This window comes from Ananas comosus, linkage group 21 (assembly GCF_001540865.1).
Source record: "Ananas comosus cultivar F153 linkage group 21, ASM154086v1, whole genome shotgun sequence".
NCBI classification, from domain to species: Eukaryota; Viridiplantae; Streptophyta; class Magnoliopsida; order Poales; family Bromeliaceae; genus Ananas; species Ananas comosus.
Window position 1 is genome coordinate 9,610,250 of NC_033641.1, and position 22,715 is coordinate 9,632,964.

Below are 22,715 nucleotides of genomic sequence, written 5' to 3' on the forward strand. Positions count from 1 at the left end.
TAATGAAATGATTGGTAGCTTCTCATTTACAACAACTATACTCAAAAAGCAACTCGCCACAGGTTTCAGTATCAGAAGAAAAGATGAGCATCTGCATATCTTTTCAAATGCATCTTCTTATCAATTGCATTACAATTAGTTTCGGAAGAAACAACAATGAAGTATTAAATGATCTTCGTATCAAAATAATGGCGAAAAACAACATCGCGAATATCGACATGCCTCTCTTCTGTAGGGTCAAAAGTTTCACTAGACCGTATCGAAAGAATGAAGAACCTGTTCCAAGACCGTTCTAGTTTCGCCGTCCAAGGGCTTATCCGGACGATCTGAGTAGGCGATATTGAGAAGATAGAGCTTTCTAGAAGCCACGAACGCAGCTGAAAATATTCTCTTCAATCCTCCCCTTGTGCTGTCCACCGAATACTCGATCTCGTACACCGGTAAGCCACCATGGTTTGATCTCTCGGCAATTGCAATCAACTCTGCAGCCATGGTGCTTTCCTATACAATGACAACGACAAACAAATTTGAACGAATGAAATCAGAGTCCCCAACATTATGATACATTCTTTGGGCATGTTCGCATTGACTAGATTGTTCTGCAAAAGTGTGGCATGAGTAGAGTCATTTGAAAAAGTACTAAGAATGTCTTTCTTAAAATATGCCTGAAGTTTGAAACTTCGAATTGGAGCTTTTCCTTTAGAGCCCAAAAGATCATTTTGATACCGCAAAATCTCCAGTATTTTGCTGGAGGGACAGCTACCGAATAAGCTGTTTGTCCACAATTGCACTTCTGTAAATAGGCTTTGGGAAATGTGCAGTTCCAAAGGCGGTGCCTTAGGGGGTCGGGAGTTAGTGATAATTGCTGCTTCATTGTAGACTATTTGGTTGAAGCGGAACAGAAGAATTTTCGATAAGAAAAAGTCCACCACAGGACAGCAAGTCCACCACAGGACAGCTAATAGCGGACTTTCGCTCGCTTCTAAAACCTTTGGGATTCTTACTGCATCTAGTTTTTTTCTTCTTTTTTTCCCCCCCTTTACAAGGCCTAGTTGTCTCACTTTATAGCTTAGCTCATTCCCTAAATAAATGAAGCGGTAGCAAGCTACCTCTTCCTCAAAAAAAAAAAAAAAAGAGGAAAAAATCTCCAGTATTTTTGTTCGTCAAATGCTACTTCGGCTTCCTAAGCCCAGCCGAACAGTTACTATAGTGATCATTATATGAAAGATTTGAGAAGTAAGCACATAATGATGTCGATTTTCAAATTCAAAGACATCATCTCGATGCATGAACTTTTGAGTCACCAAATAGTTTTCATTTTCTTTTTTCACAAGTTTGCTGATGCAGGTAAAGATCAATAGAGTAGTTTAATCTTTTTGTCAAATAACAACTTTGGTGCGAAGCATGGCTGAAATCAACAGGATCTCTTTTAGATCAACTGATAGATACATCACACATCTTTGTGGAAGATAGTTGGAGTAACAATCTCCACTTCTCATGAAGCCATTATTTAATCAATGAATAAAAATTATACTTTAAGAGCATGCAAAATTCTATGCTTTCTTTAGCAGAAATAATCCATAAGTATATCTCATACATAATTTGACAAAAAGAATGTTCCCCACACAAACCATATTCCTTAAAGCTATGAAATTCACTTACGCACTACATTTTAACATTGCTGCATAACATATCATGATATCAACTCAAAATGCTAATCAAAATCTCTTTAACAATGTAGTAGTAGAAGAAAGAAAAAAACATAAGAACTAAAGGATCAACAAAGAAACCTTTTTCCGTTTCCGCTTATATAAGCTTATTGGCGACGAACTACAGGGTACCAACAAACTTAATCCATTTGTATATCTCCTACATAATTTGATATAAAGAATGTCTCCAACACAAAGTTCCTCAGATTTCTATAGCAGTATTCAACTACTAGATCTCAAACCATGAACTGCAAAAGCTATTGATTTCATTTACGCGCTACATTTTAACATTGGCACAGAGCATAAGCATTGTAGCTAAGCAAGTAGAATAAACAAACAGAACAAAATGCTTATGAAAACAAGAGCAAAGGGATCAAAAGAAGAGACCTTTCTCCGTTCCGCTTGTATAAGCTTATCGGCGACAAACTCCGGAGTCCCAAAATCCCGAAGCGAGGAGAGGCGCACGGGGTTCACCACAACTCCAATGCTATTTCCCCCTTTCCCTTCTTCGAACAGGGCCGTAGCCCCCGCCTTCTCCACCTTCCACCAATCAAACCACCTCGCAACGAATCAGAACCCTAATCCCCCCAATTCGATCGGAGATTTTCCGATCGAACCCTAAAAACGGGAATCGTAAGTCGCTTTACCTTGATCCAAGAGGAAGGCCTCAACAGGGTGAACCCCTCGTCCCGATCGGTGTACCGCTCCAAACCCTCGGACTCGGAAGCGGCGGAGGGGGGGGATGGGATTAGGAAGGTGAGGAGAGTGAGTAGTGAGCTCCTCCTGCTAGTGGAGATGCGGCGGAGGCGGGCGAGATCGTCGTCGTCGGAGGAGAGAGCCATGGATGGCGGCGGGGGTGGCGGATGGAGGCGGGGGAGTAGGAAGCGGCGCCGCCGCCGGAGACGGTGGCGCACGGCGTCGGAGACGGAGGAGAGGGGCGGAGCGTGGGCGTGGGGTCGTCGTCCTCCTCGCGAGGGGGCGAAGAGCGACATTGGCGAGGTCGCTGCTGCTGCTACTACTACTACTGCTACAACGCAGCTTTATCTTTTCGATTTTTTCGTTTTGGATCGTGAGTGGTGGGAAATGGCGCAGTAACGGGTCGGGTATGAAAGGGTTGTGGCGTGTGTGTATCCACACACACCCGATTCGTTAGAGCCCGTTTGTTATTTACCCGTTAGTAATTTTGAGATGGAAAATAATTTTCAGGTTGAGAAAAAGTTAATAGATTTAAAACTGTAGTTATTATATATATATTTTTTTATTTATTTTACTAAAAACTTTCATAATAATATATAAAGGACGAAAAAAATTACAATAATTAATTTATTTTTATAATTTTTTATAATTAGTTTCAGCACCCTCCAATGCGAAATTAATTATTTTTTTCGGTAAAGTGGGAGTTATGGGCAAATTTAATTTGCGATAAACCAAACAAAAGCAAAAAATTTATAACAGGAACCTTTTTTTACTTTCAGTGAAACAAAAATGGATTTGTAGAAAAACTAAAATCATCGAAAACAAATTAATATTGACTTAAATGGGCAAGCATCTTGTCTTTTGATGAAAGGTCGAGTTTAGTTTAGTCATGTTCGAAATGGCGAAAGGGCCGGATTAGGCCGAGTCGCGTTCGAAGTGGTGTGAGGCTGATTGAGCCGAGAGTCACAATAAAAACCTATGAGCGCTATATCTTCCTGTTTTAAGTAAATTCATTGTGTATTTCTAACCACTCGAGCTTTTGAGATTAATAGCCAGCACCAAGATACGACAATTAAATATTGCTAACTCGTGGACACATTCAAGATAATGCATAAAACAAAAAGTGTGTAAAGATATTTTTATTTTATTATCCTTTGTACAAGCTTTCCACAACTATGCTCAAAATCTAAGAGTAAAGCCTCTCCATGCAAACATTCATTCATTCTCGGCAAAACCCTATTTCTCTCTTTGCGGCACAACTCAATAAGAACACAGCAAGTTTGCCGCGACATAGTAGCACATTTACAAAATACAACTCAGGGTTCGGAACCTTCGGCCTTGTCTACGACCCTAAATCGTCTTTCTTTGTCACTCAAACCCGAGAGATGCAGTCGCTTCCGCTTCTTTACGAGATGAACCGCCGCTTCTCTGTCAACTTTCGCTTCCTCATAATCCGGCTGCGTGCATAATCCAAAGCGCGATATAAATAGTTGTTTTCAAGAAAGAAAAGAACAGGACTCGGGCGCAAGTTACAGGTACATTAGTTACGCATACCTTGATTTCTAAAGCCTTGTCAAAACTCTCAATGGATGAATCTGGTTCTCCGTAGTTTAGTTGCGCCCTACCAAGTGTAACCCAGGCCTAAATAATGAAAATATAAACCATCCAAATTGAAGATCAGCAACTTTCTTAGTAGTCTGAAACTTAGATTCCTGGAAACATCAAACTTTTGGTCCCCCATGACTTGATCTAAGAATGTGCCAGCACAATGTTGTTTGAATTACATGTTATGATGGTCAATAAGATAATATCAAAATAATCTTTTCGGTCCCGGCAACAATCCAAGTCGTAAAGCATACATGCACGGAACTACATGGTTGCGTATTTCGAGTCATGAAAAAAAAAAGCACCCACTTCATGCAAATATTCCAAAAGAGTCGGACGATCTTCAAACTATCCATAGTTACAACAAAACGCAAAATAATCTTAAAAAGCAACAAGAATAAAAGGGCACAAAATAATTGTTATGTTAAAAAAGCATTTGCAATTTCAACCAACCTCTGGCCATGATGGTTTCAGTTGCGTAGCCCCTGCAAGCAAAAGTATATAGAAGATAAGAACTCTACAGTTAAACAACATAGATTATATTCTACATAAGTTTCACGGCAAGATGAGAAATTTACGTGATACAAAATAGTTTACTAACAGTGTCGGCGATAATGTATCCCTAAACATGAAATTGGATATTTTATTATCCCAACAGCCTAGTATTTTACAAAGACAAACTAGTGATAAATCATGCAGGTTGGATGTGATATATATTTGGACAAAAAGAAGGCTTAGTGAAAAAGTCCAAAAAAAGAAAAGAAGATTAAGCGAAACACGGTTCTTAACAATTACACTCTTGTATGAAAATGAAAGAACACTGCGGAATAAAAAGAGTAGAGCGTACGGGTAGATGCTCTTAGGGCATTCCATGCATCGCCGAGTTCAAGCAAAACCTGAGCCTTTTGTTCATGAAGTACTGCACTGTCGGGCATCAAATTAAGCGCAGCCTCCCACTTTCCAAGAGCTTCGTGGTACCTTCCATCCTAGAACAGAAGTAGTCGAAGAAACCAAACAATCGGAGGAGTTACGAGGTAACACAGCGTGTTTTCTCCGAACAATACGTAAATAGGCACAAGAATTTGACGAATTCTAGAAGATATTTCTTATATTTATATCACAAAAACATTCCAAACTACATTTTTTATTGTTGCATATGTCTATAGAAATGAAAGAGGCAATTATTGAATCATTTCGCAATATATTACAAAAGAAGGCCAAGCACATACTAAATATTCATGATAAATTGATAACGACGTAAATCAAGCATATTAGAATACTTCATCTCTTCTACTTTTTAGTGATTGACACCTCGGAACTTTTATTTTTTTCTGATTTGAGTTATTTTCCATAAACTGATTCCATTAGCTGAAAAGATACTCAAAACAGGAAAGATTAATATAATCACCACTAAAACCTTTAATTTTTCTGATTTGAGTTATTTGCCGTAAACTGAACAAAATCGGTAGTTTCATTAGCTGAGAAGGTGCTCAAAACAGCTAAATTTAATATAGTCACCATTAAAACCTTTAATTTTTCTGATTTGAGTTATTTTTCGTAAACTGAACGGAATCCGTAGTTCCATCATTAGCTTGAAATGGTGCTCAAAACAGCTAAATTTAATAGAAGCATCATTAAGTTTAACAAAATCTCTAATTTAATTGATAAAAGTAACTTAAATCAAAAGAATCGAAAGCTAAGGAAGTGCCAACACCAAAAAAATAAAAATAAAAAAAAGTTGAAGGGTGTATTCCAAAATGGCCTACAGCTAAGGGGATTCCTAGTCCCTACCAAATTTATCTCTCGGAAAATTACCAACCAAATTCGTATACGTTCCACTCAACAAACTTCTCAAACATCAATTTCCTTGAGAATTAATCCAAACAAACCACACGTAGTTCGAATCATACATCAAACGAGTACAAAATTCACAGTTTGAATCGAAAAAAAGAGTGGGGAAATTGGGCGAAGTACCTCGGCGAGTTGATTCCCCTGGGATCGAAGCGACTCCACGAGGCGATCGAGATCAGGGTCTATGGAATCGATCGATTCGGGTTCGGAGCGACCGAGGTTACTCGCATCGGATGCTTCTTCCACGGATTCGAACGGGAGACTAGGGTTTGGAGCGAGGGGTTTGGGGCGCGATCGCTTCTTCGCCCCTCCCTGCTTCCACACCAATTTCATGGCGACTATCGATCTCTCGTGTGCGACAAAAGTGATTATTTGGGGAAGGAGAAGGTGAAATTGTATAGAGACCCCTCAAGTACGAAACATTTTGAAAAAAACCCTTTAGTTGTTTTCAAGTTTAAAGTTAAATTTTTAATTACTTTGATTTCCATTATTTTTGTTATTTCAATGACTAAATGAAACTATATATTTGTAGTAGTAATTAGAACGAGTAATTTTGTAATTTTCCAACCTAATAATCTCTTGGAAAAGAAAAGTTTAGATAGTTTTTTCGTTTCATATATAACATAATAAAATTTATAAATTTATTTTAAATTTTATAAAATTATAAATATATATAATTACAGTATTCTTACCTACTATAACTAAATAAAAGAGTAAAGTTCAATTTACTTCTTATGGTTAAAAAAAATTATATGTAACTATTTTACAGGGGGCAACAAGAATTTAAATGTCTTGATATGGAATCGTACCGAAAACTTGTCAATGCGGTACGACACGGTGTGTATCGAACCAACCAATGTATACCAGTCACAAAAATTTTATGTGTTCATAAAATATTTATTTTCTTTAATAATAAAAAAGCCTAACTATTTATTATATACTTCTATCAAATTTTTTAAACTTTATTGAAAAAAATTATATACTAATTTAAAAATAAAATATTTTGAGCTGTGCCACCGACACAGAATTATATCGTACTGATATTTGGTTAGCACGATACGATATGGTAGATACAGACATACAGTCCGTACCTATGGGCATCTTAATTCTTGGATGATAGTTTACTTTATTTATATTTTATCACCTTATGGTTTAAAAAATTATAATTAACTATCTCAGTTAAATAAAATATAATCCTACGATTTTTAATAAATCTCATTTTAATATTTGGGGATAAATTTGTTGATTAAATAAAAATAAAATTATAGAATAGTTAAGTGTAATTATTTGAATTATTATATAGTTATAAGCTAAAAATAGGTTAAACTACATAGAGCAAATTGAGTACTGTCCACGGATGATGTGGTGGACAAGGTCCAGGGAATAAACTCTTACCTGCCTCTCTATATCCAAGGTCACGTGCAAAGCACGTGACCTACGCCCATAAAAACCCTACTGTCCCCTCCAATGGCGGGAACCCGACCACTCCTCCTCCTCCTCCTCCTCCTCCTCCATTTCTCTTCTCTCTCTCCCCGATCCCTCGCTCCCTCTCCTCTCCTCTCCTTCGATCCGATCAACCACAATGAGCGGCGGTGGCGGTGGAGGGAAGCGGCGGGGGNGAGCCGAGCCCCGCCTCCGCGAAGCGATTCCAACCCAGCGACGCCCCAAGCCACGCCCCGAGCCCTCCGCCGCACGGGGGCGCCGCAATGGAGGAGGAGATGATGGACGAGGACGTGTTCCTTGAGGAGGCCCTCCTCGAGGAGGCGGAGGAGGAGCTCCTCCTCCTCCGCGACGAGGCCCTCTCCTCGCGCCTCTCCAAGTGGAAGCGCCCGCCCCTCCCCGAATCCTACCTCTCCCAAAGCATCGGTTCGATCCACTTCCCTAATTACTTTTCCTATCACTTCTAATTCTCGTTCTCGGATTGATCTCGCTTTTGTCTCGATTTGGCAGTTTTCCAGCAGCTGGAGATCGACTATGTGATAGGGGAAAGCCACAGGGAGCTGCTTCACAACTCGTCCGGTCCCGCTGCCATTCTCAGAATCTTCGGTGTCACCAGAGAAGGTTGGATACCCAAGGTCTTTGCCAAAGTTCAAATTTTTAGTCTAATTCCATGTAGTTTGTGTGATAAATTTGTTGTTTCTGGTGTCGGATAGGACATAGTGTTTGCTGCAATGTGCATGGTTTCGAGCCCTATTTCTACATCAGCTGTCCTGCGGGAATGGGCCCAGATGACATTGCGAGCTTCCACAAAAATCTAGAGGTGCTTATTATACCACAAATTAGGATAAAAATTGGTTTCTTTAGCTCCTTCTTACTGGACTCTTTCTAATTAGTTTGTATACTTCTTTTGATTAGGCCAAGATGAGAGAATCAAATAGGAGCAGTAATGTGCCGAGGTTTGTAAAGCGAGTTGAGTTGGTGCAGAAGAAAAGCATTATGTATTACCAGCCCCAACAGTCTCAGCCTTTCCTTAAGATAGTAGTTGCTTTGCCAACAATGGTCGCAAGCTGCCGCGGTAAGAAGAGCAAGTTTCTCAAGCTGCCCTAGTTTCTTACATTGGTCTACTTGCAACCAGGTTGTAGTGTTAAATTTGCTAAACAGCGCTTTGCTTGTTTTGCTTTCTCTTCTTTGGCTTAAATATGATAAATCTTCTTTGAAGACTATAATTAGCCACACGATATTTTGCAGTGGCGCGCGCGCGCACACACACACACACACACACACACACACACACACACACACATATATATATATATATATATATATATATATATATATATATTGTTATAAGTGGCTGTAAGGTTGATGTTTGTTGTGGCATATGACCTCAATATATGCATAAACAACCTCTTAACAGGCATCTTGGAGAGGGGCATAATGCTTGAAGGCCTTGGTTCGAGGAGCTTCATTACATACGAAAGCAACATTCTGTTTGCACTCCGTTTCATGATTGACTGTAACATAGTGGGCGCGAATTGGATTGAAGCACCCATCGGGAAGTATAAGAAGACAGATAGGAGCATGTCACATTGCCAATTGGAGATAGATTGCTTGTACCCTTTACCATCATTAATTATGCTTTTTTTTTTAATTGATTTCTTGGTTTAGGTGGACCATTTTGTTGTTGGTTAATCCTCTCCTTAAAATCTGCCATAGGTACTCTCAATTGATCAGTCATGCCCCAGAAGGGGAGTGCTCTAAATTAGCTCCATTTCGCATACTAAGCTTTGATATTGAGTGTGCTGGTCGTAAAGGACTCTTTCCTGAGCCAACCCATGATCCTGTGATTCAGGTCGATTTAGTTTCAGTTTTATTTGTTTTTTTGACTGGCTTTGTTTCAGTTTGATGAATGCCACAGTTATTTATCCGACGAGAAGAAATTTTTGTTTGTTCCTGAAAGATGCTCTAATAGTTTTCATTTTTTTTCCTTGATTTAACAGATAGCCAACTTAGTCACTCTTCAAGGTGTTGATAAGCCTTTTATTCAAAATGTCATGACACTGAAATCATGTTCTCCTATAGTTGGAGTTGATGTGATGTCATTTGACACTGAAAGAGATGTTTTTCTTGCTTGGAAGGTAAGATCATCCATTCTAATTTTGCAGATATTAATCCTCTCCATAATACTCACTTTTGAGGTTATAACTTTAGAAATTATTAACTAGAATTGACACTTGCAGTAGTTACGTGTCTTGTTACTGCATAGTGTAATATTGTATTCTTCCAATCTATTAGTTGTCTTATCTATTTTTCTTATTGGACATGGAATTTTGCAGGATTTCATTCGGGAGGTTGACCCCGATATAATAATTGGATACAATATCTGCAAATTTGACCTTCCATATCTCCTTGAGGTGTGCCACCTTATGTATTAGAGTCCCCAAAAGCTTTTATTATTGCAGGTCTAAGCCGATTGTCTTATGACTTATTTATGTCTCCATTTTTTGTTCAATTGTTTTTTTGCTGCACAGAGAGCTGAAGCCCTAAAAATAGCAGAATTTCCAGTTCTTGGTCGCATCAGAAACAGCAGGGTTCGCATCCGTGATACAACTTTCTCTTCAAGGTTACTTCTCACTTAATCTTAACTGTAAACAAGTTTCAGCATTGTGCTATATCCATTTATTCACGGGACCCAACTGTAGTTGCCAATTTCATTTTTCCCCTTCAGGAAAATAATGAATATTGACCTTGCAGTTACTAGATTTGTTCTATTTAGTTCTGGCTGAAGTTATCTAAGAACTGTGACTCTCGGGACTAAGATCTATCTAGTTCTAGCTGAAATTATGCAAGAAAACTGTCTCATCCTTACCATTAATGATTAAAATGATGAGAAGCTTCATAGTTTTCTACTGGTGAATTGTGCTTGATACTTGATTGTGATGGTAAATGCTTTAAACGTTATGTTTCTTGAATAATTTCTTGTTCACATTAATGCAGGCAATATGGTTTGCGTGAAAGTAAAGAAGTGACTATAGAAGGAAGAGTGCAGTTTGATTTACTTCAGGTTCTTATCAACATCAGGATAGTTATTTTCTATAATGATTTGTAGAAGTAAAAACTGAAATATCATTTTTGGCTTGCTCTATCTCACCTTCATCCCATGTATTCTATATCTGACAGGCTATGCAGCGAGATTACAAGCTGAGTTCTTATTCTCTCAATTCTGTTTCTGCACACTTCCTTGCAGAGCAAGTGAGTATCCTGCTATTCCTTGCGGTTACTGTATTTTGGTTCATGCTCGAATTTTTCCAATTAACTGGTTAACTACACTAGAAGGTTTAACAATTTTTAGTAGGAAGGTTGTTTTGTTGTTTAAAGTGCGCTAATCGTCTTGCTGGTGCCACCTATTTTAAGAACAGAAAGAGGATGTTCACCATTCAATAATATCTGATCTTCAAAATGGCAACTCAGAGACAAGAAGACGGCTGGCTGTCTATTGCTTGAAGGTGCATTTAGTATCTTGAAACCTTTCATGGCATATCTTTTCTTAGTATAATATTCGGTTCATTCAGAGCCTTTTGCATTTATAAATTAGTAGCTATCCTTCTTTTACAAAAAAAATCCAGGACGCTTATCTTCCGCAACGTCTCCTAGACAAACTGATGTTTATTTACAACTATGTGGAGATGGCAAGAGTCACTGGTGTTCCTATCTCATTTCTGCTCTCCAGGGGTCAGAGTATTAAGGTGTCACTATTGATAACTTTGTCATATCTTTTATTGAGAGAAGAGTTTTGCATTCAACTGACATTTCTCTTTTTTTCTGTTTTTGTCTTTTTAACTCTCTTGCAGGTTCTTTCTCAGCTTCTCAGGAAGGCAAAGCAGAAAAACCTTGTACTACCAAATGTTAAGGGGCAGGGATCTGGACAAGAAACTTTTGAGGGTGCAACTGTAAGTTGGTATAACCAAATATGCTTGTTTCCATCTCCCTGATTGCTTTCAACATCTAAGACAGCTCACTACATGCAGTTCATTCATATCTTATTTATTGCGGACCTTTTGTCATTTGGCTACCAAGTTAGTTGCAGTGAGGTTTAAGTCAAATAAAAGGCTGCTGCTGCTTGGTTTTTTTTTTAAAAAAAAAAAAAAATCTTCAGGTTGTGAATACATAGCCAGGGACAAAGGATAATGCCTTTTCTGCTTATCCTTTCATTGCAGGTTTTGGAAGCAAAGGCTGGATTTTATGAGAAGCCCATTGCTACTTTGGACTTTGCTTCTTTGTACCCGTCTATCATGATGGCATACAATTTATGCTACTGCACTTTGGTATTACATTATCAACTTGTTACTAGAATATATTACATTTCTAAACCTACGTTGCAGTTTAATTTATTGTTTGAGCGTGAAAATTCCTTAGCTTTCCCCTTACATTCTGTATAGGTGACACCAGAGGATGCTCGCAGATCAAACTTGCCAGCGGAAAGCATCAATAAAACTCCATCTGGTGAAATATTTGTTAAACCAGATTTGCAGAAGGTGAAACTATTTGTTGTTTCATATGCCAATACGTAGTCTTAATAAGTAGTGCTTTTCAAAGAAATAATGTCTTGGATGTCCAACCAGGGTATACTACCAGAAATTCTTGAAGAACTCTTAGCTGCTCGTAGAAGGGCAAAAGCAGATCTTAAGGTATTCATTTGCTTGTAATGTCATCACAATGTGGGAAACTGATGATCTAGAATTACTTTTGCTGATCTTTCATTGGTTATGCTTTCATAAATGCTAGTGAACTTGTGATTTCTGAATTGATTGTGATAACTGTCAGGAAGCAAAAGATCCGTTTGAAAAGGCTGTTCTAGATGGTCGACAGCTGGCCTTAAAAGTAAATTTTCTTCTCTATGCATTATGTACGCTTCTTCAAAGATGATAGATGTTTTTTATTCACCGAGTTTGGGATGTAATCTGTGTACAAGTGTTATTTCTTCAGATAAGTGCAAACTCGGTCTATGGTTTTACTGGAGCAACTGTTGCGCAATTACCTTGTCTGGAGATATCTTCTAGTGTGACAAGCTATGGTAAAAGACACTGTTTTTCTATGTGACAAGAGCTTATTTTCAAGCACAAAGGACAATGAGTTGATCTGTTTTCAAAATTGACTAGTATCATATAACTAGAAATATGTCTCTTTCCTTCGGGTATATTTTAAAAACTCATGTTCGCTGCATTTAAGGCCGACAGATGATAGAGCACACAAAGAAGCTCGTGGAGGAGAAATTCACAACCATGGGAGGATATGAACATAATGCAGAGGTGCAATTATATCTGTATATTTTTATATGTGAGAAATATAGAGTTAAATTTCTATTGATTAAGAGCTCAATGAAATTTTATTACACTTCAGACCTGCTTATCGAAATTCTTGTCAAATTTCTTCATGCATTGAAGTATTCAAAGTTAGGAGAAAGTAAAAGTGTAGTTCTGATGAAGATGTTCATGAAGATGACATCTTAACATACTATCCGGAATAGCTTGCCAGTATCCAAAACAACCAAAAATAAATCACAAAGAATTAGTAGAGAAATGTAGGAGATATGTTAGTTGTGCTGTTTGATTAATTGTATACCAAGGGTAACTTTTTCCATAATTAGATAGTTTGTTCTGAAAATTATGTCTACTTGTATTTGGCTAGGTTGTATATGGAGACACTGACTCTGTGATGGTACAATTTGGTGTTCCAACTGTGGAGGCTGCAATGAAGTTAGGAAGAGAGGCTGCAGACTATATTAGTGGAACATTCACGAAGGTAGTACAAAATGGCAAGTTAATGGCCTCTCTAATTCACTGTCACAATACAGCTGGTCTTTTCCAGTTTATTAACCTTTTTCTCTACAAACTGTCGTTATCTCTAAACACGCTGGTAAACTAATTGTTTATATATTTTGTCACTTGAAGCCCATTAAATTAGAGTTTGAGAAGGTCTATTATCCATTTCTACTAATCAGCAAGAAGAGATATGCTGGCTTGTATTGGACAAATCCTGAGAAGTTTGACAAAATGGACACCAAGGGTAAGAAGTAAATCTCTCTAACCATTTTGTCATCCCGTGTATCGCCTTTTCCGAAAGCTAATATTTTTATTCAACAGGCATCGAGACAGTGAGAAGAGACAACTGTTTATTGGTTAAGAACCTGGTAACTGAATGCCTTAATAAGATATTGATCGACCGAGATGTTCCTGGTGCTGTTCAATATGTCAAAAATACAATTTCTGATCTTCTGATGAACCGTATGGACTTGTCTCTTTTAGTCATTACGAAGGTGAGAGAAGCAGTTTTTTGTTGATTGTTATTTATCTAGAGATGATTTTCAATGCTTGATTAACTTCTTAATGGATTGTAATACCGCCATTTTGATTTAGATTCTTGATGTTGTTATAATGATACTGCAGGGCTTGACAAAAACAGGAGATGATTATGCAGTAAAAGCTGCACATGTTGAGCTTGCTGAACGGATGCGAAAAGTATGACATCATTTTTACTTTTTTTATTTCTGGTGTAGAATTTTTATTACATTTTTTATTCTTAATCTAGTTCTTCAGAGGATATATTGCAGTAACAACTAGAGTCAAAAAAAATTACGCGGACAACGTTTAACGAAGGTGTCATGTTAAATAAAGCCTAATAAATGGAGATTCAGCGGTGCCAGTCTAGGTCATAATGCTAGTATATATGTTCATTAAGAGAAAACAAAATAAGGAAATATGCAAACTCATTAATCAAGTTTGTTAATTAGCTAAGCTAAGCTTACTTCTTCCAACCTGATTGGACACGGGATAGTGAACAAGTTGTTTCATCCTACTTTTTCACCAATTTAATCAACAACATTAAAATAATAGCAAGATGGTGAAATTTTGAAAAGTAAACAGCTACTTATCTGTGTATTTTTTCACCAATTAATGCACAAATATATATCATTTTGCTCTTTCTTCTTTTTTGAGAGAGAGAGAGAACGGGTTAAACAGAATATGTTTGATGTTTTTATTTATCCTTATGAGTAGACAGTTCTTTAATCCACATTTCCTAGCAATAATGGTGATGGTTGTTACAGCGGGATGCTGCTACTGCTCCAAATGTTGGAGATCGTGTTCCCTATGTCATAATCAAAGCTGCAAAAGGTGCTAAGGTAATTCATGTCGTGTCTTTTTTTTTAACCATGATTTTTGTTTGTTGATACATTTGCTTTGTGCTCAGGCTTATGAGAGATCAGAAGATCCAATTTACGTTTTGGAGAATAACATCCCAATAGATCCTCAATACTACCTTGAGAATCAAATAAGCAAGGTCGGCATTATAAGAAAGCTGAAATTTGTGTGATGTGCCTTCCCTTCTAATTTATTGTGTTGTTTTGATTCTGGCAGCCACTATTGAGAATATTTGAGCCCATTTTGAAGAATGCTAGTAAAGAGCTGCTGCATGGAAGTCACACTAGAGCTGTTTCTATTTCAACTCCATCAAATAGTGGAATAATGAAATTTGCTAAGAAGCAACTTACTTGCCTCGGATGTAAAGCAGTAATCAGGTACGGTTTTCAATATAAAATGTTGTCAGTTCAATCAGGTTATAATATGTTGGCTTATGCGTTAGCGAAAGATCTGTTTTGTCGCTACGGTTTGCTGAATCTTGAGTGTTATTACTTGTTCCTCTCTTCATTCACTTTTTAGTCTATTTTTATTTCATTGTTATTGTTTTGATTGATTAGGAACTTTATGGTGCTTTTTATGAATCATAATTACAACCTTATCTTTGTTCCTTTCCTCCCAGCAATGCATCTCAAACTCTTTGCTCGCATTGCAAAGGAAGGGAGGCTGAGCTATATTGCAAAACAGTAGCAAATGGTAATTTCCATGCAACCAACAAACCCAATACACATTACGATTTCTCGTCGGAGTTACAGTTGAAAACGGCTATTCATGTTATCCATTAATCGGTGTCATTTACAGTCGCTGAATTGGAGTTGCTCTTTGGGAGGCTATGGACCCAATGCCAAGAATGCCAAGGTTCTCTTCACCAGGATGTTCTATGCACCAGGTTCACCTCTCTCTCTCTCTCCCTCCCTCTCTCTCATGCCTAAAGATGAATAATTTCAAAGTAACTCATCGTCGGCATTTCTATAACTCAGCCGTGATTGCCCCATCTTTTACCGAAGGAAGAAGGCACAAAAAGATATGGCGGAAGCTAAATCGCAGCTGGATCGATGGGACTTTTGAGGCTCAAAGGTGTGCTTAAAATAGCCTCGTTTATTATTCGGCGCATGTTTCTTTCATTGTGGATTCGGTCCACAAAAATCGGTAAATATTGTTGTTATATTAATTATTTTTCTTGTCCTCCATATGTTTTCTTATAGGTTTGCCTCTTTTCCTTGTTGTACATTTTGTAAGATTGCAGATGCAATTCGCGTACCGCAATATAAGATCATCATGAAGACAAATGAGAAAGATTTTGTCGAGGGCTCATGTCGCATCAACAATGCCCCAGGGCTTAAAAAGGAAAAAGAAAAACAAGAAAAACTAAATGGGGTAATGGTGAGACTAGCAGATTTGGGAGTAAGTTGAGAGATGAACATGTTGAGGGAGGAGGGTAACTGTTGTAAAGTAAATAGTAATAGTAATTGTGCTTGTTCTGTTTCTGCTGTGAGATAAACATGAACAATTACACAACCAATTTGTGAGGCTGTGTAATTATTCGGTATCTTTGTGGGAATTGCCTTGATATTTATGCAAATATCCTTTGTAAGTTTGTGAAGGTCTAAATGTGATGTGATAGGCTTTGAACTGCACCATTGAACTTATCTTGCAGTTCATCTAAGACTGGACGCATTTAGGTCATATGACGGTAGGCAGGCGAGGTAACATTCAGTTAATACCATCTCAGATGGACTGTACGATTGTTGTGTCAGGAAAAAGAAAAATCAAAAGGAAAAATTTCAAATACCACTTATATGGTTTTGCATTTTTTTTTTACTTTAGTGTCTTGTAGTTTAAAATATATCATTTTTATATCTTGTGATTTTATTTTATTTTTTTATTATTTGTTTCATTAATTTTTTTTCGTTAAATAAGTAATAAATTAAAAAAAGGTACTAAAGTGAATATTCGATAAACTATAGATAGAGTATTTGAAGTTTTTTGTATATAATTTAATGAAAAGCTAACGGAGGGGTTGACGAAAAGAGAAAAATAAAACCAGTAAATTAATATATTTTAAATTACAGGATGGTATTTGAAGTTTATTCAAATCAAAATCATGTGCATAGGCCTTCTCAAAATGCTATCTGATGTATTAGCAAATATAATAATTTAAATGATACTACATAAAATTTAGAAGCAGGTATCAACATTTTTAAAGAGACATACATATACCAAAAAACTTTACAAAATAAAATTTTAATACTTTAGTTTAATATAAAATTATTGCAATACCTTGCGTAAATAATTTTTCACGGCAATATGTCATTATATCTGAGGCCAATTAAATCCTTGTTTTAAAAATTAATAATAATTTTTTAAAAAAATTATGATGGGATAGATAAATTTTAGGGAAAAGTTTGGAATATTACTCTTATAGTTTTACGCTTTCTCACTTTAGTACTATATAATTTAAAATATATCACTTTAGTATCCGGTGATTTCATTTTTCTTTTTCCATTATCCTTTCGTTAATTTTTTCGTTATATCATCAATAAAGTTAAAATCACATGGTATAAATAAAAATTCAGTAAATCATAGATGAGTTATTCGAATTTTTTTGTATATGACTTAGAAATTAATGAAGGTGTCGATAAAAAGAGAAAAATAAAATCATATGATGTTAAAATAAAACATTTGAAATTACAAAATACTAAAGTAAAAAAATGAGATCTATAAAAATGGTGTTTAAAATTTACCCTAATTTTATGAACAAACTTGATGGACAAAAAATATAAATCACGTTATGCAACCGTCGCATTTTAAAATTTTTTACACCAGTGATACCGACAAATTTCAAATACCCCTATGTGATTTCACACTTTTTCACTTTAGAACACTATGATTTAAAGTGTATCAAGTTAGCATCCTGTGGTTTCGCACTTTCTCACTTTAGTACTCTGTGGTTTAAAATGTATCAAGTTAATACTCTGTGGTTTCATTTTTGTATTAAGTTAGTATCCTGTGGTTTTATTTTTTTCTTTTTATTATCCATTTCAGAATATTTTTTTTATTAAATCAGTGACAAAGTTAAAACTAAAAGATACTAAAATGAATATTCGATAAACCTAGGTAGGGTATTTGAAGTTTTTTTTGTATATAATTTAACGAAATATTAAACCACAGGGTACTAAAGTGAGAAAGTGCGAAACCACATGGTACTAACTTGATACACTTTAAACAACCATAGGATACTAAAGTGAGAAAGTGTGTAACCACAGGGGGTATTTGAAGTTTTTCCAAATAATAATAGTAATAATAATTCTAATAATAATAGTATAACACTAATAATAACCGACCGTCCCTAGAGCAAGTGGCAAAGGGCTCGGTAGTTGGTACCGGAGATCCAAGTTCGAATCCTAATTGATTCATATTTTCAGCTAAATTTATTTCTAAATGAAATAAACGAAGCGGGTAGCCCGCGTCTTATCTCTCAAAAATAAAAAAAAAAAAAAAAAACACTAATAATAAAAGGACGAAATTACTTTTTTCCCGCCATCGAAAAGCATATTCTATTTCTACTCCTCCCAAGTCCCAACGACCCACTACGACCCCCGCCGCCTCAACAGTCAACACCCCCCAGCCGTCCACGCGTCCTCCCCCTATTGGCCGTAGGCGATTGTGCTTTGGGGCTTTTCCTCGTGGATCGAAAACGATATCAGTGGCCGTCCAACTCCACCAAACCCCATTTCAACATCATCATCATCGTCCTCCTCCTCCTCCTCCTCCTCATTCTCTCTCTCTCTCTCTCTCTCTCTCTCTCTCTCTCTCTTCGCGCACAGCATCGTCAACAATGGCGGAGCTCCTCCTCTCCTCCCCCGCCTCCTCCTCGGCCTCCGCCTCCGCCTCCATCGTCGTCTCCCTCAGCGGCGCCTCCTCCCGCCTCCCGAAGAAGCCGGCGTCCGCGTCGGCCTCGGCGCAGGCTCTCCCCTTCCCCTTCCACGCTGCGTCTCCTTCTCCCTCTCCTTCGCTCCGCGTCTCAGCTCGATCGCTGCATCGTCTCCTCCCGCTCTCTCCTCGCCGAAACCCTAGCCTCCTCCGGGTTCGATCTCTCTCTCTCTCTCTGATCTTGTTCCTTGTTTTAGGGCTTATTGTACTGGTAATAGCAGCGTTCGATCGTGTTTCTCTAAACGTAAAAATCGATTTGACATAAGACACACACCTCAACTTTAATTTGCTATTATTACTTCTTTAGCTTTTAGATATTCTGATTTAAGTTATTTTTAATTAAATTAAGTTAAAAATTTGTTTAAATGACTGTAGCTATATACATCGGTAACAATTAGCATTTTTTTTTTTAAGAATAGTAAAAGTTTAACTAAAACGCTAATACTCTCAATTTTTGGTTCTTCGAATTTAAATTTTTTTATAATTGACTAAATTAAGAGGTTTGTTTGTTATATTTAAATGTGTTTTGATCCAATTTTAACTGTTTTAAATACTTTTTTCAACTCATGGAGCTACAGAGTAGTTCAGTTTTTAGGAAAAAAAATAGATTAAATAAAAAATTTAAAATTTTAGGGGGCGTTTGTGAGCCGTTCGATGGGCTCGGCGGGTGCCATGTGTGCGGCATCGGATGCGGCGCAGTTGAGAAGCGCTAGGGAGGATATTAAGGAGCTTCTCAACACCACATTTTGTCACCCCATTTTGGTATGCACATGAGACCTATTTGTTTTTTTTTTAATTTTAAATTATCTAATAATTTAGGACCTTAGGTTTCTTGTTTGTAATTTTTGAAGGTATTTGTATATTGTGATTGGTTTTACATTGATTGCCTATAATTGTTATAGATTCTTAGATCTTTGAATACCAAAATAGATTAATTTTGCATTAATTTGGACTCTGTTAAGTACCACATTGATCATAGTAGTTAGATTTTGTAGTGCATATTGTGCTAATGGACAAGGGATTATTAAATTGTTTCAATGCTTTTGTTTAATGAATTATTATAAGATCGAGGCATATTATTTGGATACCTTCTATGATCTTCGATTTTTGCTTAATGTGCATTAATTAATTAATAGGATTCATCATCAAAAGCTATATGGGATTATGCAATTGTATTGATCATTGTAAATCACTTAAAAATGGCATGTTGTCGGACCATGTAAAGAATAGTATATGTATCTTTCTTTTGGATCGTTATCGGAGTAAATTTTATTCTTGTGTTTTTTGCAACTTTAGATCGGTCAAGTGTTATGCATCTAACTGATTCAGAAATCATTATATCAATGGTCTAAAGATAAACCTTTGTAGTACGAGGAAGTGCTCTTATTCTTGTGGCTCTTGATTCATGAACTGTGATGAACTAATTTTTGGACTTTAATTTGAATTTGAATTCTGTTGGGTCATTTGACAAATTTCCCTACGAAAGGTCCGACTGGGATGGCATGATGCTGGTACTTACGACAAAAACATCGAGGAGTGGCCACAACGAGGCGGAGCTAATGGAAGCCTAAGATTTGAAGTAGAGCTGAAACATGCAGCTAATGCAGGTACACTTTCTCTGCCCTAAATTTCAAATTTGGGGCCATTGCATTTGGATATATACCACTGTAATATTTGAATCTTTATATGTACCTCCCACAGGTGCTTTTTTTTTTTTTTTCCTTTACAAAAGTAGTACTTATTTAAAATTAGAAAACTATGCCATTCATAGGGAAGAGATCATTTGTTTGTGTTTAAACTTTTATATGAATCGATATTTATGCGGCACGACAGGACTCGTAAATGCGTTGAAGCTTATCCAACCTATCAAGGACAAGTATTCTGGTGTTACTTACGCCGATTTATTCCAATTGGCCAGTGCTACAGCCATTGAGGTCTTAGTTGGTTTCTAACTTGATTAATTTTTGTAAACCAGAATTATTTTCATCTCGAAACCCCTGTTCATCTTTTCATTCTTATTTTAGGAAGCCGGCGGCCCCAAAATTCCCATGAAGTACGGAAGGGTCGACGTAACAGGACCTGAGCAATGCCCAGCGGAGAGAAAACTTCCCGGTTAGTGTTATTACTCGATCGATTACAACGGTTCTTATTTCTTTTTCATTTTCCGGTCCATTGTTGTGTTAAGATTCTTTGTATGAATATAGATGTTTCCTTACTTGCTGTGATGGACAAATGCAATAAATATTTTTATATGTAGCAATAAGCATCCTCTCAATTTGGGGGGAAGAAAAAGAGAGACGAAATTTTAATTCGATTTCTGTAACATTTAATCTTTCTTGCATTTCGGTGACATTTTTTTTTTCCTTTGTTCAGATGCTGGCCCACCTTCACCTGCTCAACACTTAAGAGATGTGTTTTACAGAATGGGGCTTGATGATAAGGTTTTTCCATTCCTTTTCTTTTTGTTTTTTTTTTTTTGTTTTTCCTTTTTGTTTCTTTTTTTGGGTCTTATTTTTGGATCTGTACGATCTACAGGAGATTGTGGCATTGTCTGGAGCGCACACACTTGGGAGGGCGAGACCGGAACGCAGTGGCTGGGGAAAACCAGAAACAAAATATACGGTATGTTATACATCATGCATTCTTATGGTTAAAACAGTGATTATTCACCCCCCCCCCCTAAAAAAAAAAAAATCAGCTTTTGGGTTCCATGTTAATTCTATGTTATTGCCTGTTAGTTTTAAGTAATGTATTTTACGGCCAGAGTACACAATAAGTATCTGCTGAACTTAAATTTTTACTATTTATGTGGTGGGCATTCGGTGTGTTGTTTGAAATTTTAAATTATTGACTGCATCATGTTATATGTTAAGTTCACTGTTATTATTGACTGCATCATGTTATATGTTAAGTTCACTGTTTTAATCACTGGAACAGAAAGATGGGCCTGGTGCACCGGGTGGGCAATCTTGGACGGTTCAGTGGTTGAAATTTGATAATAGTTATTTCAAGGTAGGTTCTTCTCTTTCTTTTTTCTTTCCCCCTTAACTGAAAACGTTTTGTCTTTGTCATTTTTTGTGATTATTCTAACACGCATACGTCAAATTCAGGACATAAAAGAACAAAAAGATGAGGATCTTCTAGTTTTGCCGACGGATGCTGTATTATTAGAGGACCCGTCATTCAAGGTATGCGTTGAGTAATACTTAAACTACATCAATAATGAGGAATCGAGGCCTTAGCGTTGAAACCATAATTGTTGCAGGTCTATGCTGAAAAGTACGCGGAGGATCAAGATGCGTTCTTTAAGGACTACGCTGAAGCTCATGCCAAACTCAGCAATCTGGGCGCAAAGTTCGATCCCCCAGAGGTTAGCGGTCATGTCGATTCCGTTGATGTGTCTTTTCGCCAACATTAAAACTTCCGTTTATAATTTATAGGAAAATCATCGACGGACTTTTTAATTGTTTCTGAATAAAACTGATGTATTCAAAATGGTGTGTAGGGTATCTCACTAGATGGCGACATTAAGGCTGCGACACCCGAGCCATTTGTGGCAGCAAAATACTCTTCTGGTGAAAAAAAGGTTAGTTAATTTCACTCTTTCCTTTTTCATTTTTTTGTTTTCCATTTTATCTTCCTACCATTTGGAAGAGTCATACAAGAGAGCAAAGCTGGTGCATCAATTCTCTAAGAAATTTACTGTGTTTTACTTTCATGGTTTGCAGGCTTAAAAACAACAAACCATCTTTTCTTCAGCTGCGTCTTTTAATAACACAAGACGAAGCTTTTTTCCAACAGCGCGAATTTGCTTTAAACTTCGGAACCGGCGTTATAGACAATAGATAGATAGAAATAAAATGAGACCGTGTATTTTGAATCTGAGTTTGAATTTGCAGAGGGAGTTGTCGGATGCCATGAAGCAGAAGATCAGGGCAGAGTATGAAGCCATAGGAGGCAGCCCAGATAAGCCTCTGAAATCTAATTACTTTCTCAACATCATGATCGTCATTGCTGCTTTGGCTTTTCTCACATCTTTGCTTGGAAACTGAAACACTGCTGTTATTTTGGTTGTATGAATTGCCGTTCTCCCCGTGCTTCTTCGGGTTTTGAGAAATGAATAGTTCATAGAGAGCATAACCTCAAATTTTTGAAAGAGTTTGAAATGTACAGGGAAAACAAACGTCCTTCAAGTTCCGATCATTTTGAAATAGACCTCCCGTTTTTTATATTTTTAATTAATAGTAAATTAAATTGGAAATTGTTAAATTTGAAGGCGATTTCA

General features: G+C 37.0%; 4 protein-coding genes across 10 annotated transcripts; 2 read left to right on the forward strand and 2 right to left on the reverse strand.

Moving 5' to 3' along the window:
* LOC109726145 (psbP domain-containing protein 2, chloroplastic) lies at positions 1 to 2,760 on the reverse strand. The gene is made up of 3 exons (XM_020255586.1): positions 2,357 to 2,760; positions 2,097 to 2,249; positions 1 to 501 (listed from the first exon to the last, which is right to left on the reverse strand). Exons 1-3 carry the CDS (start codon positions 2,699 to 2,701, stop codon positions 250 to 252), a joined length of 750 nt encoding a protein of 249 aa, XP_020111175.1. The 5' UTR covers positions 2,702 to 2,760; the 3' UTR covers positions 1 to 249.
* LOC109726132 (tetratricopeptide repeat protein 33) lies at positions 3,511 to 6,227 on the reverse strand. Its single transcript, XM_020255568.1, has 5 exons — positions 5,985 to 6,227; positions 4,858 to 4,996; positions 4,464 to 4,495; positions 3,960 to 4,046; positions 3,511 to 3,862 (listed from the first exon to the last, which is right to left on the reverse strand). Exons 1-5 carry the CDS (start codon positions 6,192 to 6,194, stop codon positions 3,722 to 3,724), a joined length of 609 nt encoding a protein of 202 aa, XP_020111157.1. The 5' UTR covers positions 6,195 to 6,227; the 3' UTR covers positions 3,511 to 3,721.
* On the forward strand, positions 7,484 to 16,132 carry LOC109726707 (DNA polymerase delta catalytic subunit; the record flags this gene model as incomplete). Of its 6 annotated transcripts, none has more annotated exon segments than XR_002220588.1 (31): positions 7,484 to 7,727; positions 7,812 to 7,922; positions 8,015 to 8,121; positions 8,217 to 8,376; positions 8,719 to 8,914; positions 9,018 to 9,153; positions 9,302 to 9,439; positions 9,638 to 9,715; positions 9,833 to 9,924; positions 10,299 to 10,365; positions 10,482 to 10,553; positions 10,721 to 10,807; positions 10,928 to 11,047; positions 11,153 to 11,251; positions 11,519 to 11,626; positions 11,741 to 11,836; positions 11,924 to 11,989; positions 12,126 to 12,182; positions 12,288 to 12,375; positions 12,531 to 12,610; positions 12,990 to 13,103; positions 13,253 to 13,367; positions 13,445 to 13,617; positions 13,748 to 13,819; positions 14,407 to 14,481; positions 14,550 to 14,639; positions 14,717 to 14,877; positions 15,120 to 15,193; positions 15,299 to 15,386; positions 15,478 to 15,646; positions 15,737 to 16,132. XR_002220588.1 is itself a non-coding variant. In XM_020256473.1 (31 exon segments), coding segments are annotated over 30 exon segments (3,252 nt in total), but the record flags the coding sequence as incomplete, so codon positions are not given.
* LOC109726514 (probable L-ascorbate peroxidase 6, chloroplastic) lies at positions 18,233 to 22,668 on the forward strand. Of its 2 annotated transcripts, none has more exons than XM_020256127.1 (12): positions 18,233 to 18,584; positions 19,064 to 19,192; positions 19,917 to 20,037; positions 20,264 to 20,364; positions 20,455 to 20,542; positions 20,804 to 20,871; positions 20,966 to 21,052; positions 21,368 to 21,442; positions 21,541 to 21,618; positions 21,696 to 21,800; positions 21,936 to 22,016; positions 22,330 to 22,668. In XM_020256127.1, the coding sequence occupies exons 1-12, from the start codon at positions 18,336 to 18,338 to the stop codon at positions 22,480 to 22,482; spliced, it is 1,335 nt and encodes a 444-aa protein (XP_020111716.1). In that variant the 5' UTR covers positions 18,233 to 18,335; the 3' UTR covers positions 22,483 to 22,668. The 2 variants fall into 2 exon arrangements, with proteins under 2 accessions (XP_020111716.1, XP_020111717.1); XM_020256128.1 differs by having other exon boundaries at positions 18,234 to 18,584; positions 22,159 to 22,462.

Coding starts and splice junctions, on each gene's coding strand:
- LOC109726145 (XM_020255586.1), bottom strand. CDS start 2,701: ATGTCGCTCTTCGCCCCCTCGCGAGGAGGACGACGACCCCACGCCCAC. Junction 2,250..2,356: donor GGCCTTCCTCTTGGATCAAG/GTAAAGCGACTT, acceptor GATTGGTGGAAG/GTGGAGAAGGCGGGGGCTAC. Junction 502..2,096: donor TACAAGCGGAACGGAGAAAG/GTCTCTTCTTTT, acceptor GTCATTGTATAG/GAAAGCACCATGGCTGCAGA.
- LOC109726132 (XM_020255568.1), bottom strand. CDS start 6,194: ATGAAATTGGTGTGGAAGCAGGGAGGGGCGAAGAAGCGATCGCGCCCC. Junction 4,997..5,984: donor AGGGGAATCAACTCGCCGAG/GTACTTCGCCCA, acceptor CTTCTGTTCTAG/GATGGAAGGTACCACGAAGC. Junction 3,863..3,959: donor ACAAGGCTTTAGAAATCAAG/GTATGCGTAACT, acceptor TTATGCACGCAG/CCGGATTATGAGGAAGCGAA.
- LOC109726514 (XM_020256127.1), top strand. CDS start 18,336: ATGGCGGAGCTCCTCCTCTCCTCCCCCGCCTCCTCCTCGGCCTCCGCC. Junction 20,365..20,454: donor CCAGTGCTACAGCCATTGAG/GTCTTAGTTGGT, acceptor TTCTTATTTTAG/GAAGCCGGCGGCCCCAAAAT. Junction 21,443..21,540: donor TTGATAATAGTTATTTCAAG/GTAGGTTCTTCT, acceptor CGTCAAATTCAG/GACATAAAAGAACAAAAAGA.